General features: G+C 49.1%; 1 protein-coding gene across 4 annotated transcripts in view; it reads right to left on the minus strand.

Moving 5' to 3' along the window:
* RAPGEF1 (Rap guanine nucleotide exchange factor 1) overlaps positions 1-14,381 on the minus strand; it is a 77,823-nt gene extending 63,442 nt beyond the window's left edge. For 2 of the 4 annotated variants that reach the window (XM_015279743.4, XM_046901868.1), the window contains exons 1-2: positions 14,268-14,381; positions 12,539-12,778 (exon numbers count right to left, since the gene is read on the minus strand). In XM_015279743.4, coding sequence (XP_015135229.2) covers positions 12,539-12,557 — 19 coding nt within the window. In that variant the 5' untranslated portion in view covers positions 12,558-12,778; positions 14,268-14,381. Of the gene's footprint in view, positions 1-2,582; positions 2,648-12,538; positions 12,779-14,267 lie in introns of those variants that run through there. The other 2 variants (XM_015279741.4, XM_046901869.1) reach the window with 2 other exon arrangements.
* Positions 14,382-14,764: the final 383 nt, after the last annotated feature.

A 14,764-nucleotide genomic window follows, 5' to 3' on the forward strand; every position in this document is an offset into this window, starting at 1 on the left:
CGGAAGCACAGCCCAGAAGGAGAATTCCAGGGTTCAGGCCCACGCTATTGCTGCATCATAGAAATCACAGCATTGCCCTATTACACAAAAGAGCACCTGCTGGGACCCGAGGAGAAACAAGAGGAAACAAAACAAGGAAACCAAAGGAGGAAACAAAACAAACGAGGAAAATCCTTAAACAAACAAAGATTGCCTTTGAAATCCGCTCAATCCATCCACGTAAGTGCTGCTTGTTTATGACGATCCCCATTTCCAAGCCAGTTCTACATTTTCAAGATGTGTCATTTTGTCTTAAAAATATGACCTACATTTGAATTTCTATGCAAGGGCACAGATGCACACGGCGCTTTGCATGTTAAATATGTGGCTTTATTGAGGCTTAAGTTTCACACATGCCCATTATTTCAATAGTTAATCTGTTCTGACGTTGCTTATTGTTACGGGATCTAAAAAATAAGAGAGAGCCCATCATTAAGAGTTTGATAGCAAGTAGGCTATCTTCTGAGGGGCTCAACAGACAGGGAAGGAAAAAAGGCCGCCCAGCTGTCAGTCAGACTTTTTAATCAGGCTGAAACACTTTGCTGCTGAGAGGGGGTTCAATCTCTCCAATCCACACTGCCATTGCTCATGCTGCTTTCTTAATTAGCAGCAAGTGGACAACAGCTGTCAGTAGCCCGGAGGCCAGAAAGTTATCAGCAGAAAGAGATGTGTGTTACGGAGGGAGCTGTGCATGGCAAGCCCTGGATCAGTCCATATAGGATTCCACAGCTGGAATCGATGCTGACACACAGCCCCATACAATGACACCAAAAGGATGCTCTTCCAAATGGCTTTGGGCTGGTTGCTTTAACATATGACTAACAGCTTTCTGGTTTTTGTTTTTGTATTCCCGTAACAGGAAAAGTTAAGCTGAGAATAGAAGGAAATGGGAAGGCCATCCTAATGTCCTGATGGAAATACACGGGGGTCAACTCAAATTAAGTCTTCAAGTCTGCTCTGGAGGTTCTGAGAGTAAAAGTTGAAATGCTGGGAGCTGGGGGGAGATTTTTCACTTACCTGAAAGAAATCCTAGCTGAAGATACAAGCTTAGTCAGAGGCAACTACAAGCTGTAGCCTGAAATAGCACGACAAAGAAAAACTCTACCCAGCCATTATCATTTCTGGATTAGACCCCATTGAATCTAAGTCATTGGTTATGACCTTCTTGTGGCACATATGACTCCAGCATGGATCAAAAACAGATTTCTGCCCTAAAGAGAAAATACTGTCTGGTCAAACCTACCGTGCTGTTATCTGACAGCTCCCTAGCTCTGGATGGTGGCCTGGCTCAGCCCAGGAGACCATGCTAAGGAACAACGCTTCCCACCATCAGTCTCTCATGGAACCTACCTTGCTAACAGAAGCAAGATACAGGCTTTGCTCCCGAGGTACAGAGGACAGAAAACATGAACTAACAAAAGAAATGCTTTTCCATTTCAAAGAAATAAAATAATAGCTTCCCTATTGGACGCAATGATTACAGTAATTTGTGGAAATGGGGGAAACTAAATGCAATTTGTCAGCGATGAAATGCACCGTTAAAGCTGCCCGTTGCCCATGCGCTAATGAAAATCTGCCATCTCCCTAACAACCACTTGAACCTCCTCAGGAAAGGTGGGCTCCTTTCACATTTGGCTGTAACCCACTCAGAAGGCATAAATTGGGAGCAATTTTCCAGAGCCTGTCTGGTAGGCTGAAGCTCCGGCGCTTCTAAATATACATCGGCTCTGTGAGTTTGAACCTACACAAGGGAAGATGGGCTGCAGATGGAAGCATTTCCCCAAGCTGCCAGTAGACCAGCAGCACATTTAAAAACCCTCATCAAATTAAGTGCTTAATTACAACTCAGACTTTGAGACTCTGGAAATTAGGATAATCTTCTGGGAAATTTATGAGTCTTCTGCAAAAGAAATTACGACATACAAGCCAAAAAAAGCACAGAGCTTGGAGAGCACCATCCCATCAAAACACACCTTGTGCTAGATTCCTCACCCTAATTCCCAGAGAACATTTGAGGTGAGATCCTCAATTTAATTTCAGATTCTCCAGACTCGGTGAAAAATTGGGATCAGCATAACTGGAGTGCTAAATCATGTCAAAAGTTGTGCAACTTTTGTCGAGAAGAGCTGATGGAAAACTGGCTGCCCAGGGACGTTCTCAGACCTGACCAGGTGAGCGTACCAGAGGCAGGCTCGCTGGATGCACTGCTTGGAGATGTTCTTAGCACAGCCACCTACACTTGGCCAGCAGATCCTGGCTACAGCCTTGCCGGCCTGCTCCGCTCCTCTAGGTGGCATGCTGTGTGCACACAACATACCTGCACCTTCCTACAAACAAAGTGATGCTGCGCTATGCAGCGCTGTGTCTGCCACTCTCACCAGCCAGCAAGACCTCAAACACCTTAAAAACGTGACTTGAGATCCCAGAGCTCTAGCAAGAAACTGAGCAGCCAAAAGGAGCTCATGGAGAAGTAGACACCATCTGATCAAAGCAGCAACTTAAATGCTAACATTAAATGAAGCCAAGGTGGAAGCTGTACTTACTGTTCTCGCCTCACTGCAGACAGCACTTTTCATCACCACCCATCACAGAGCAAAAAGGACAGAGTAAATGCCTGCACAGTGCTCCGAAAATATAAAGCTCTAGATAAACTCAAAGAAACTATTACTCACTTTCCTTTCTGATTCATGAAGTTATTACATCAAAGGAAACTGAGTTTTGTTTCTCAAAATAAGCCAGGACATCCCACATTTCCCATTCCTACCACCCTCATGAGCCACATTCAGCACCAGGAGAAGCTCCACTGCTCGTCCCTTTGCTGTGAAACACGTACCACTGTTTGGGGACACATCCCCACCCATCTCCAGAACAACACTGCTGAGTCAAAGCCTCATGACACACGTGGGCAGGATGTGTTATAAACACTAAGAGTGTACGTGCAAGAAAACTAAAAGCTAGGAGAAGCAAAAGGTGGTCAGAGGTGACAAGGCAGAAATGACATCCTCGTGTCAAAGACAACAGAACGGAAAGCAATTCAAACATGGAACTCAATGGCAAAATGAAGGAAGTACTGAACCATGGGCTGGAAATATCTCAGAAGCTGAGCTAGGGAAGAGTGACACTGAGTCTCAGAGTGCAAGAGATCAGCTGCAGGTGAAAGCTGTATAACTGAGGCCTTGGCTGAAAGCCAGGCCAAGGAACATCAGCACTAGGAAGCCCTAAGAGCCATGGAGCCAGGAGGAAGCCCTGCTCACAGCCACAGAAGCTGCAACACCAACTCAGCATGGGATAAATGAAGTAAATTTGTACCCTGGAGCAAGAGTCTGGGGAGTGTCCAGACAAGCCCTTACAAACATTAACCAGCTTGAAGTTGAATACCTCCCTGTAAACTATCCTCTAGACTTTGACACCGTAAGAACCAGAAACTTTTTTCCAATATAAAATTCTGAGGCAATGAAATATGAAAGCAGTTGTCGATACGGCTTAACCAGATTCGAGTGCAGATCGTTTGACAGCAGATGATTGGAGCTCACACTGCTTCCCACTGATCTTAAGGCTTTCACAAGACTTTTCCTACGGCTCGCTCACGATGAACAGCTGCTCTGGCAATTGCTCGAGTCAGCATTACTTCCTGCCATGAAAAAAAAACCACCATCAATATATCTCAGTACAGAAACCCATACTCTCTCTAAAACAATTCACCATAGGGTTTACATATCAACAGGCTGTGCGTCACCGACACTCCCTTAATCGGTTACACCCAGCACACAGCTCAGCACGAAACAGCTGAAAGGGAAGATGTTTTATATGAGTTCCCAGGGTAAAGAGCTCCCGAGAAGCACCGATCTGGGACTCACATTGTTCCAATGCAAGAATAAATATCTGAGTCCAAACTGTGTTTCCTTCACCACCGTTGCAGATTCAGACATGAACAAAACCCATCTGAGCCTTCCCGCTTCACTCCTGATGTTCTGCACCAGGAAGAAATCCCAGCATCACATAAAACTGTAAACTGAATTAGAAGTGCTGCAGATTTGCTTCTAGCCTCTCAATAACGCTGCCTGTAGCAGCAGTGGGGCTCACTGCCAACCATGGAGAGGTCTGAAACTCTGTCAGTGCTGATCTTATGCTGAACGCAAATGTTTGTGAGCTCTCGTACAGCCACACAGATCTCCTTGTCTAGCAGTGCTGCCCACAATGAGCCGCAGTGAGGCAGGGTGTCAATACAAACATTATTGTATTAATTGCATCTGTTGATTAAAGCAGCCCAAGAACAGCCTTGTTTCAATTGCTGGCTTTATAATTCAGTACTGAAATGCTACTATAAGCGTTAGATGGATGTGTCAACAGATACAACACAAAAGCATTTGTAAAGAGTGTCTCACTGCAGTAATCTGACAGGCTGCACAGCTACACAGAACAGTGGCCTTTAATGACACAGCTTGCTCACGTATCCCTGAACCTCGTTTTTCATTCCAATCTTCTTTTGTTTTTGCTAACTTTACAGCCAAAGCTGAGGGAACACATGCACTGCCACCTGTGTGCATAAGGAAGATGCGTAAAGGTGCACGTGCAATCTGAAAACAGTGTCTAACACTGCTTTTTGAGCTAAGTCTTCTCATTGAGGAGTTCACAGTGTCTCTCCTCTGCACTTTGGAAGCTTTGTTTGACCTTGAGGGGAGAAAGAGCCTCCAGCCTAACAGGGGAACACAGTGCTGGTGGATCAGCCCGATGCGGACACGGCGCAGCGTGTTCCTTCCAGTCTCAATGGAAATCATCTCTGCCATTCCACATGAGGTCAGCAGCTCCATGCCACCAAACGAATGGCACATCCAAACTGATCTCTCCCTCATTCAAACCCACCTGCAGCTCACCTTCTTAAAGCTGATGTTAGCCATCCCAGGAGAAGCACATGGCATTACCCACTGAACAGTTCTCATCTCTAAGGAGGCACTCACACTCGCAGATAACGAAGAGCTCAGCCTGGCAGAGGCTTTATTTTCCTCCACTCTCACTGGAGGCTGAGGTGTCACAAAGCACTCTTGTGCAGAAGATGCTTTAAAACATTTCCCATCACAGTGCAAAGGACAGGTCTGAACGATGGCACTTGGCACCAGCTTACCAGGAAACACCTCATGCCATTAAAGTCCAAAGGCACACACAGAGCTTCCAGCTGGGAATTCCTTACCCGGGCTGGGCTGCAGCTCCTGGTATCTTCTTGCACAGGAAAACACTGCGCAGGTTCTTTCTCCAACATACTTTTCCAAAGCAGGATGAAAGCAAAGCAAAACCAGAACGCGCAACAGAGAACAGGGGCAAGAACTCCAGTATTTACCCCAAAATGCACAGAAAGCAAGCAGTAGCTTGGGCTCTAAACTACTCCTGCCCACTAGCCTGGCTGCAGTTCTGTTAAACGTTTGTCACAGCCAGGGTTAAAACTCAAGAAGTGAGTGGCAAGGCCAGACAGTGCCCCTGGTGCCATGAGTGCCACTGCCTCCCTGTCCCTGCTGCCTGCTCCAGTCACCCTGCCACACTGCATCCCTGCAGCCCAGGCCACCACTGCCCTGCACTCTGCCACACCGGGCACCAACACAAACACCATTCTATCAGTGCAGATACCTTTTCTTCTGCAGAGCTTCAAAATCAGACGTGCCTTTCATTTGCAGTTATTGTGCGAAGCAAAGGCAGATAAATTGCCTCCCAGGTTTCACCCAGCAGCCAACACAATTACTGCAATACCTGCAGCTTGCAGTAGCAAACACAGCAACACAATGATTATGGTTGATCTCATTTTCAGTTTTACAAAATGTGGAGCAAAATAAATAACTGTAACCTCAACTGGGCTTCTCCTGACAAGCAAATTACTGAAACTTGAGTCAGAAATCACATTTTACCCATCGCAAAAGAGTAACCCTGGCAATTCTTCTGGTATGATTCAGGATAAAGGGCATTTTACAGCTGTATGAGTTGGAATATTTTGGGAAAGAGAGATGTTTTCAATTCCTTCTGGTTCATTTAACAAAATCTAAACATCAGAGCTTAAAATAATCCTGATGGACAAAGCTGGCCAGGCCTTCCTACCCAGCACAACATAACCACACACTGCATCAACAACTATTCCATATCCTCTCCTTTGGTGAAATAGGGGGAGGGAGAAAAATAAGCCAGAGCATTTACACAGAAGAGCAAAGCCTCTCTACCCAGACTGATTTGTTTTACCCTGGAAGTATTGACAGATGAGTAATGAAAACTCTGCTGCAGACACAGACTCCTCTTTAAGCAGCATCAGTTAATAAACCACAACCACAGCTGCAAAAATAGTGAGGAATTTAACCAAATGACCCCTCCAAGGGCACTGGAGGACACAAAGAGGAACCGACTCCGTGATTTGTTATCATCCCAAAGCTAACACCATAACGTGCAGCATTGACACAGCGCTCCTGTCCTGCATATGAGAAGGTTGGATAACAGCTTCATTGAATTTATGCTATTGAGCACCATCATTTCTTGTATCACTTTGTTTCCACATTGTGATAATGCCTGAAACACGATACTAGGTTGCCAAAGCTCCCCGATGCGAAGTACCTCAAGAATTAAATGATAAAACAACAACAACAACAAAAAGAAAATGATAACAAAACACCCACAGCCTGCGAGCTGTCCCCATGGGGGAAGCCACAACACTGCCAGCCTTGCAGCTATTTTGTATAAGTGATCAACTCTGGATCCCAGGCTCAGCGCCGGACCCCCATCAGCAGCCACGTTAACACGACGTGCACAGAACGGCTTTGGAATCAGTTATGCTTTCACATGATGGGGGAATTCTTTGGCTATTGCCAGCGGGGCAATGCCATCAGACCACGTGAGCCACAGCTGCCATCCCACGTGATATTATTTACACAAGCCATGAGTACCTGCTGAACTTGAGAAGCATCAAAACAATGACATCAGCACTCACCAACCTTCAGACGTGGCTTTGATGGATGCTAACACAATTACACACCTTGCTACCAGAGCTGCTTGGGATCTGCAGACACACTGACCTGCCAGCCATCATCCTGGGTCCACGGCGTTCCTCCTGCATCACCTGAACTTCGACCAGAGCCAGAAGTGTAAAACACCATCCAGGTGGTAACTCCGGACTCAGACAACTGCCGGGTAGGTTGTTTGTTCACTAAATAGCCCTAAGAACCCAGGCAGCTCCAGGCAATGCTGAGCTCTGGGCCTGCATTGGGCAGGGATGGCCGTGATCCCTCACATCACAGCCCTTCCCAGGCTGCCAGCCAAACAAAAGCCGAGGGAGAATTTCATGCATCTCACTTGCGGTGTACCTGATGTCTCCGAGGAGCCCTAGCCATATTACAGTGAAATGTACACCTAAGGTTTGAGGTCTGCTGAACAAGGCTGTAATTCAGGAGAAAACCTACCAGTAAGAGCTGCCAATGCACGTTTAAAGCACTCGTGTAACTGCTTTCACCCGAGACAGATGGGAGCAAAACCATCTCTGTTTAAAGTCTATCTGGAAATGCAGTCACGAGACCCAAACTCTCTTCACACAGATCTCGTGAGATCATTTGCCACTTTTGCTGTCATACTTCAGCATTCACCCACCCCTCCCTGGCCCTGCCTGCCCCTCCGATCCATCCCCAGAAGACACATCTGAAGCAGCAGCACCACGTGGCAGCACTTCTGCAATGATATTGGATGGCCCAATGGAATACAGGATGGCAGCACCTTCCCTTCTGCCACGATACAGGCATGATTTGCAGTCTCTTTTCTGCTCAGTCTTCCTCAGTAAATGCACAGAACCTCAGATCAGCAAGTCCCCTGGAAAGTGACTCAGTCTGGCTGTAAGCCTAAGAGTTACAAGAGAGGATGGATGAGCAGTCATGTTTCCATAGGAAAAGATGCTACCAATTAAGCCTCTCCTGCATCTGGCATCAGACTTAACCTAAGATTCCACGTGCCTTTTCCAGGAGCATTTACACAGACAGGCCAATGCTCTTTATGGAAGTCCCCATAAATTCACAGGTGAGCACTGACTGACGCTGTTGGTAAACCCTCCTGGTTCCTCAAACATACTATTCTTGTTTGCATGTCATTTGGTTTAAGGCATCTTCTAATGAGAGAAGCAGAATCCGTGCACACACACACAGAAAAATCATTTAAATGTCAAAAATATCCAAAAATGGATATTTCTTTGCTTGGTAAAGTTTTAGCACTCATCACTCCTAATGATGAAACCCAAGCTGTGTTGGAAGGTCAGGCAAAAAGTGGATGGGAAACCATCTGCACTTTATTTCCCCATACACAAACAGTCAAATTTATGTTCATAAAGCCAGAACACAAAAGAAAAGGGTAACATATCACCCAGCAAAAGCTGTTCTAAGCAGTACTGTCCTGTTATGTGATGCCCACCAGCAGAAGGATTCACCAAACACAGCTGTCTGGCATTGGTTGCAATGTGCTGTACATCCAGAATGAAAATATTGATTTCCCTGCATGCCCTTTATTAAATGCTGTTTGGTTCGGAAAGGAAACTTTCTAAATATGGAATTAACTCCTGTGGCTGTTCTGTCCCCTCTGTGGCAGCAAGGACAGGACAAACCAACAGCCTGGGAAGCACAACAACCACACCAAAGGGTGGGGGATGAAACAACAGGCGTTGCAAACACACTCCTTTGCTACCAGTCATCGAAGATTACCTGCAAACTGCCATTTAGCAGACCTACAAGTACATATTTAGTCTACTGATAAAATTCTGCCAAGGCTTAATATACCAACCAAGCCGCAGCACCTTTTTACTTGAAATTTGCCAGCTCTTCATAACTGCTCCTTAACCTTACAGCTCTGCTGATGCTTTGCCTTGTCTTTCCAGAAAGCCATGAAGAAAAATGCCATTTGTTCTCTTTCGAGCCAGAATTATCCCATGTTGTTTGTCCATGAGACACGAAATGGAAGTTTATTTAGAATGCAGACCATCTCTTTTCTTCTGTTCCTGTGTATACCCACTTGTTCCTTGCTCTCAGCACAAGAGCACTATCTCACAGACTCCAAGGAAGATGAGCTGTAGTATCAACCATAATAGCAAACAGAGGACTCGAAGACCTCTAAGTGAAATAAGCAACACAAATAAAAGAGTACCAACAGCCTCATCCATCAGCCTCCTTGGGATGCTTCACATAAGCACCTCTGCATATGTGGGGACATCATTTCTTTTTCAGAGACAAAACCATTCCCTGCACGAGCATCAATGCCCTCCCACCACAAGAAGAGATCAGAAGTGCATTTGTAAGAACAGGTGCTCCATGCCAGCTAACAGAGCTGTCCATTTGTCACTGCAGTAACGTGAATAGCAGAAGTGCAGAGCATTCCTTCAGCAGCACGTCCCAACCTGCAGCACTCCTGCAGGCTGAAATCCACCTTCTGTCTCTGTGCCTTCAACAAGCTTCCAGGACAGCTGCAAGTTGCCTCCTCCTTGTCACCTTTCCTCTTCTTGTCCTCCTCTTTGCCTTTTCCCTATTCACCCTATTGACACGCAACACACTCCACCTTATTATGGAATAAATCAAGGGTTAACCTATGTTTAAATAAGACCCATGACCTTGCATCACTGAGAGAGAGAGCTGTCAAGGCATCAGCCACAAAAGCAGTTACAGATGGACTCCCTTCCCTAGGAAGGAACTCCAGGTTTCCTCCACTCACCCAACGCTGTGCAACAACTAAAGCCATGCTGGTGGATGGCAAATGGGAAACAGTCTCTGCAGGTGAAACCGTGGACTGAGATGAGAGCCATCAGCACAGTGCTCTGGCAGTGACCTTCCACACATCCCTGAACGCCAGGAGGTTAGCAAGAGCCAGTAGGAGTTACCCCCACACAGAGCCACACAGATATATTTAGGCACTGCGGTTCAAGGAAAACCATTGCTTGCACTGAAAATAAACTCAGCAATTGTTTCCAGTTTCTGCTCTTTCATTGACTAAGGCACAACCCAGCTGCCGTGCATTCCAGCAGGCTTCAGCTGTCCTTCTTCCCCACTCCTTGCCCACTTCCTTCTTAACGACGGCCACGAATATCTCAGCCCCGCACCACTCCTCCTGCAGGCTGCAATTCTGCACACACCAGTGCTGATGCTGGGCAGCACACAGCACCTGCCAACCCTACGCTGCCTTACCACAAAATGCAAAATCCCACTCTTTGTACCGTTTCCTAAGAAGCACTAAATAGCAACCTCCTCGTGTTCTGCACCTACACAGGACTACATGGAACTGTTGATGCTTACGAAACAAGTTGCAATAAAACACAGGGGAGATGCTGCCATCTGAGCAGCCTGCAGCAGGAATTGCAGCGTGAGGAAGGAATGGAACCCCACTGCATGCAGGATCGTGCACTGACTCTTCAGGAGAGCTTCATTCTCAGACTCCAGGATAGAACATTCCATAGGGTATTCTTACTTGGTTTGAAAACCATCACTACAGAAACCACTTCTGTTGGTCAACTGCAAAGGTTCTCACTTGAAAGCCTTCACTGAGACTCAAAAATACAGCGCAGCAGTGAGGGCACAACTGAACTGAGACAGAAGGGTGCCCAGGAACCCACCTGCACCTCAAGTGGAAAACAGAAACTGCACAGAACTGCGTGGGTGTAAAAAAAAAACCACACGTACAGAATTATTTCTGGGCTGAGACTGACCCACGAGAGGGCTGCAGTCCAAAAAACAGCCTCTGTAGAAATCAGATCCCAGTGAACAGCACGATTCTGAGCGGTGTAAAACAGCATGCAAGGCTGTGCGTGAACAGTAAAGGTCCTCTCAAGATGGGAATGATCTGTCCCCAGGATTGTGCTGCTTCCCTTAAGAACACGATTCCTCCCCCCACGTTTACATTACAAACACCGGATGAGACTTCAGAGATGGATTTGCTTATCAAGCAAACGTGTATCAGAAAAAGGTGAAGACAACAGCATTTCTGGTCTGCTGGGAACACCTCCAGTTGGGTCCTGAGCTGAACAGAGAGAACTGCACTCCAGGCAGCTGGAGCAGCCCTTAGCAGATGGTTACTGAAAAGGCAAGCTTAGAAGGGATGTGAAAAGCCTGCAAGAAGTCATAAGATTACGATGGAAAGCATCAAGTAGAATAAACCTGCAAGGCACAGCACCCGGATGTTCTCTGGTTTTAACCAAGGGCATTAATGAACAGATCCTCCCTGTGGAAAAGCCTGTGGTTCAGAGCTGACGGTGTCTCACTGCTCTCTTATCCTCTCTGTACGACGCAGAATTGTTCAACTCCCTGAAGCATGTAATCCATCAGGTAAATAAATACAGGAATTCACGTATTGCCATGGTAACAGGAAAACCAAGCAGAATCTGTGGCCTGCTCTGCTTTCCTGGCAGCCCTGCTTTGGAAGGAACAAGTACCTTCTGTAAGTGAAGACCAAAAGTACAGATGCATCAGTTCTAGAGCAAAGAACAACCAGGGCCGGATGCTGCTCTTCCTCCTCGGGTCAAAGGGGTTCTGTTTGCAGAAGGTATTTGGAAGTCTGGCTGGAGCCCGAAAAACGGGGACTCCAGAACCGCCGCAACTGAAACACACCGCCTTGTTCTGCACCACCAGATGGATCCCCTTCACTCCAAAGCAGCGCTATGAATCACTCCACAGTGGCCCTTCTGTTGAGCACAGGGCAGAACTGAAGGCTCCTGAGGGAGCCCCGTCCTCTCCTCCCTGGTGGACAGGAGCTGTTACGTACCACCATTTGTTTTTGTATTTTATTAAGTGCTGACAACGCGTTTCATTTAAAAACCCAGGGAGCAGAGGCACATAAGACCTCTAGGGACCTAACTCTAATAACATTTTTGCACCCCCACAGCCTGACTAGATGAGGGCTTTCTCACTCCATATGAAGATGCAGACAGTCAAACCAAAGCCCCACACCATTCTGAAGCTATTCAAGAAGACACGTTATCGGCCAACAGCCTCGTTTTATTTACAGCACAGTGGGTCCTGCTTGTCTTTCTGTTCCCATAAGAAAAGGCACACACAGACATACACAAACAAGCAGATCTCAGATCTCACAGTGTCTGCTCCATGACTCCGCATCCTTTGTTCCGCCACTGTATACATGTGGACAAATATTACCCCAGAATCACTGCAGCACTACAGGCTGTGTTTATATGATGGCCCTACTCACCCAACTCTTTGTGTCAGTCCTAAGTTCCGACACTCCAACTGCGACCAAGACGAAGCAGCTGCCTTCCAGCCCTCCTTCCCACCCTTCCCCATCTCTTCTCCTCCCGTTTACACTCAGACCTCATCTTTTTGTCTGTTGATCACACCCTCCTTAAAGAAATGCAGACACAAGCAGCTGAAAGAGCACAGTTCCCCAAATTCACACTTTCTCTTATTCAGCACATCAGCACCACGCTCCACACCCACTACAGCACGCCTCCGCATGAAGGCTTCACCCACTGGCACCTTCAACACTGTACACTCACAGCACTGACCTGGGCACGGATCCTGCATGATGTCTTGAGTTCTTCAATGGGAGTTCAGTGTGTTGCAAGGCCGGGTCTCTACGCTGCGCAGCGTATGGGTTTGGTAGGGTATTTTTGGCCTTTCTGTTCTATTGTATACGGAACAGCACTGCGTTTGTGTGTGTCTACAGGGTCATCTTCCAGCGTTTGAACTCTTCACGCTGCTTCGCTGGGGTGGAGCTCTATTTACTATTCTCACAGGGTTATTGACTGCACGCGAATAAACAAAACGTGGTCACTTATTTTTACATCTGCAATTACTGGCTATAGCACGGTCAGCATTTACTAAAGCCCCAAGCCGAGTTCACCCCTAATGGAAACGAGTGGCCATCGGTTCAGAGCTGGCCCCAGCACTATGGGTGCTGCTCAGCCCTTCCTTACGCCGCTCCCCGCTTCCAGGAGGAAAAGTGGCAGCAATACTCCAATAAGCATGGAAAAGAGAGAGCCAGAACCCCCCCCCACCCCAAGCAAAGCGTTACACTGCGATGCTATGTAAGGGATGGTGCATCGGATTAACCTCTGATATTTCTGGAACAGCATTTGTCCCATGATGCGAGGCACGCTTGTTAGACAGTGACTTAGTGCTGAGAGCTGGAAGCACGCCTGTGTGCCGCACCGCCACGCCGGCTGCAGCCTGCTCCTCCCTGGAGGCTGCTCCAGAACCGTAGCACAAGAGAATGCCTTCTTGTACAGCGCAGCACAGAAGCCAGAACCAACCAGTGATCAAAGCCACGAGGGCTGCCCCCTGTCTGAAGCAGGGATCTTCCTAAACCACTGCTCTGGGAAGCCCCAGCGCTGCACTGCACACATCTGACTCACACTGCTGCACTGCCCCGCTAGGGAAGCATCTAGCTGCTCCTTACGACAAGAAACCACCAAAAAAGCATTGGTTTTTCTCCGCTAATTAAATGCCATGTAATTAAACCAAATAACTTCAGCTCTTGATTGAGGCTTTCGCTGTACTGCAATGGGAGGAACGGGGGCACCTCCAGTGACAGCTGAGCACCAGGCAGTGCTCCGGAACCTGCAGGGCGTGCGTTGGGCGCTTCCAAAGCAGCACCGCCGGCTCACGGAGAGCCCCAAAGGGGCAGCTGCAGCCCGAGCCCTTCCCTGCGCTGTCTGCCCACAGCCCCGTCTGCTCGGATCGCGCACGAACACCGGGAAAGTTGGAGAAGTTGCAATTAATCGCTGCGTGTAGGCCCCGAAGCGCTGCAGCTCTGCTGTGATGCTCTGCTACACTGAAAGGACGGTGCGAGGGGGGGGGGGGGGGGGGGGGGGGGGGGGAAGGAGGAAACAAAACAACGGCAAATAAAAGGAAAAAGGAAAGGGAGACAAACGAAATAAAAAGAGAAACGGACCAGCGAACACAAAGCCGGACTAAATAAATAAAAAAATAGGGAAAAAAGAAAGAAAGAAAGAAAGAAATCCACCAGGAAAACAGCGCGGCACCGCGGCACAGCACAGCAGAGCGCGGCACGGCACGGCTCGGCACAGCACAGCAGCGCACGGCTCGGCTCGGCAGCCCTCCCCGCCGGCCCGGCCTGACAGCAGCCCCCGCCGGCCCGGGAGCCGCCCGGCCCTCCGCCTCCCCCCGCCCCAGGGCCGCGCCGGGCCCGCGCCGAGCAGCGGCAGCTCCGGGCCGCGCCGCGGAGGGCGGGGAGGAGAGCCCCGCCGCCCCGCCGGGCCTCCCGCCGCTCACCTGCTTTCTCGATCTTGCCGGACATGTCGGAGCCGGGGCTCGGCGCTCAGGCCCGGCCGCGCCAGGAGCCAGCGAGCGGCCGCGGCGCCGCCACCGCCGCCTCCTCCCGCTGCCGCCGGCCGGCCGCGATCCGGGAAAGGCGCCGCGGCGGCCCCTGGGGCTCGGCAGGCAGGCAGGCAGCGCTCCCGCCCCCCGCCCAGCTCCGCCGGGCCGCGAGGGGAAGAAGCGGCCCGGGGGCTCCCGCCACACACGCACACGCGCGCCGGGCCGGGACGCAGCGCCGCCTGGCGGCCGCCTCGGGAAGCGCAGCCACGGGCGGGGCCCGGCCCTGAGGGAGGCGCTGCGGGGACGGCGGTTCAGCTCCACGGCTCAGCTCCGCCCCGTCGGTCGTTCGCCGCGCGTTTTCACGGCTCGCGGCATCGCGGAGGACGGCGAAGCCCTCTCGGATCCCCGCGGCTCCGGAACGGGCAGCGGCTGCCGCTGTCTTGAAGGGAAGC

Source organism: Gallus gallus, chromosome 17 (genome assembly GCF_016699485.2).
Source record: "Gallus gallus isolate bGalGal1 chromosome 17, bGalGal1.mat.broiler.GRCg7b, whole genome shotgun sequence".
Lineage (NCBI taxonomy): Eukaryota > Metazoa > Chordata > Aves > Galliformes > Phasianidae > Gallus > Gallus gallus.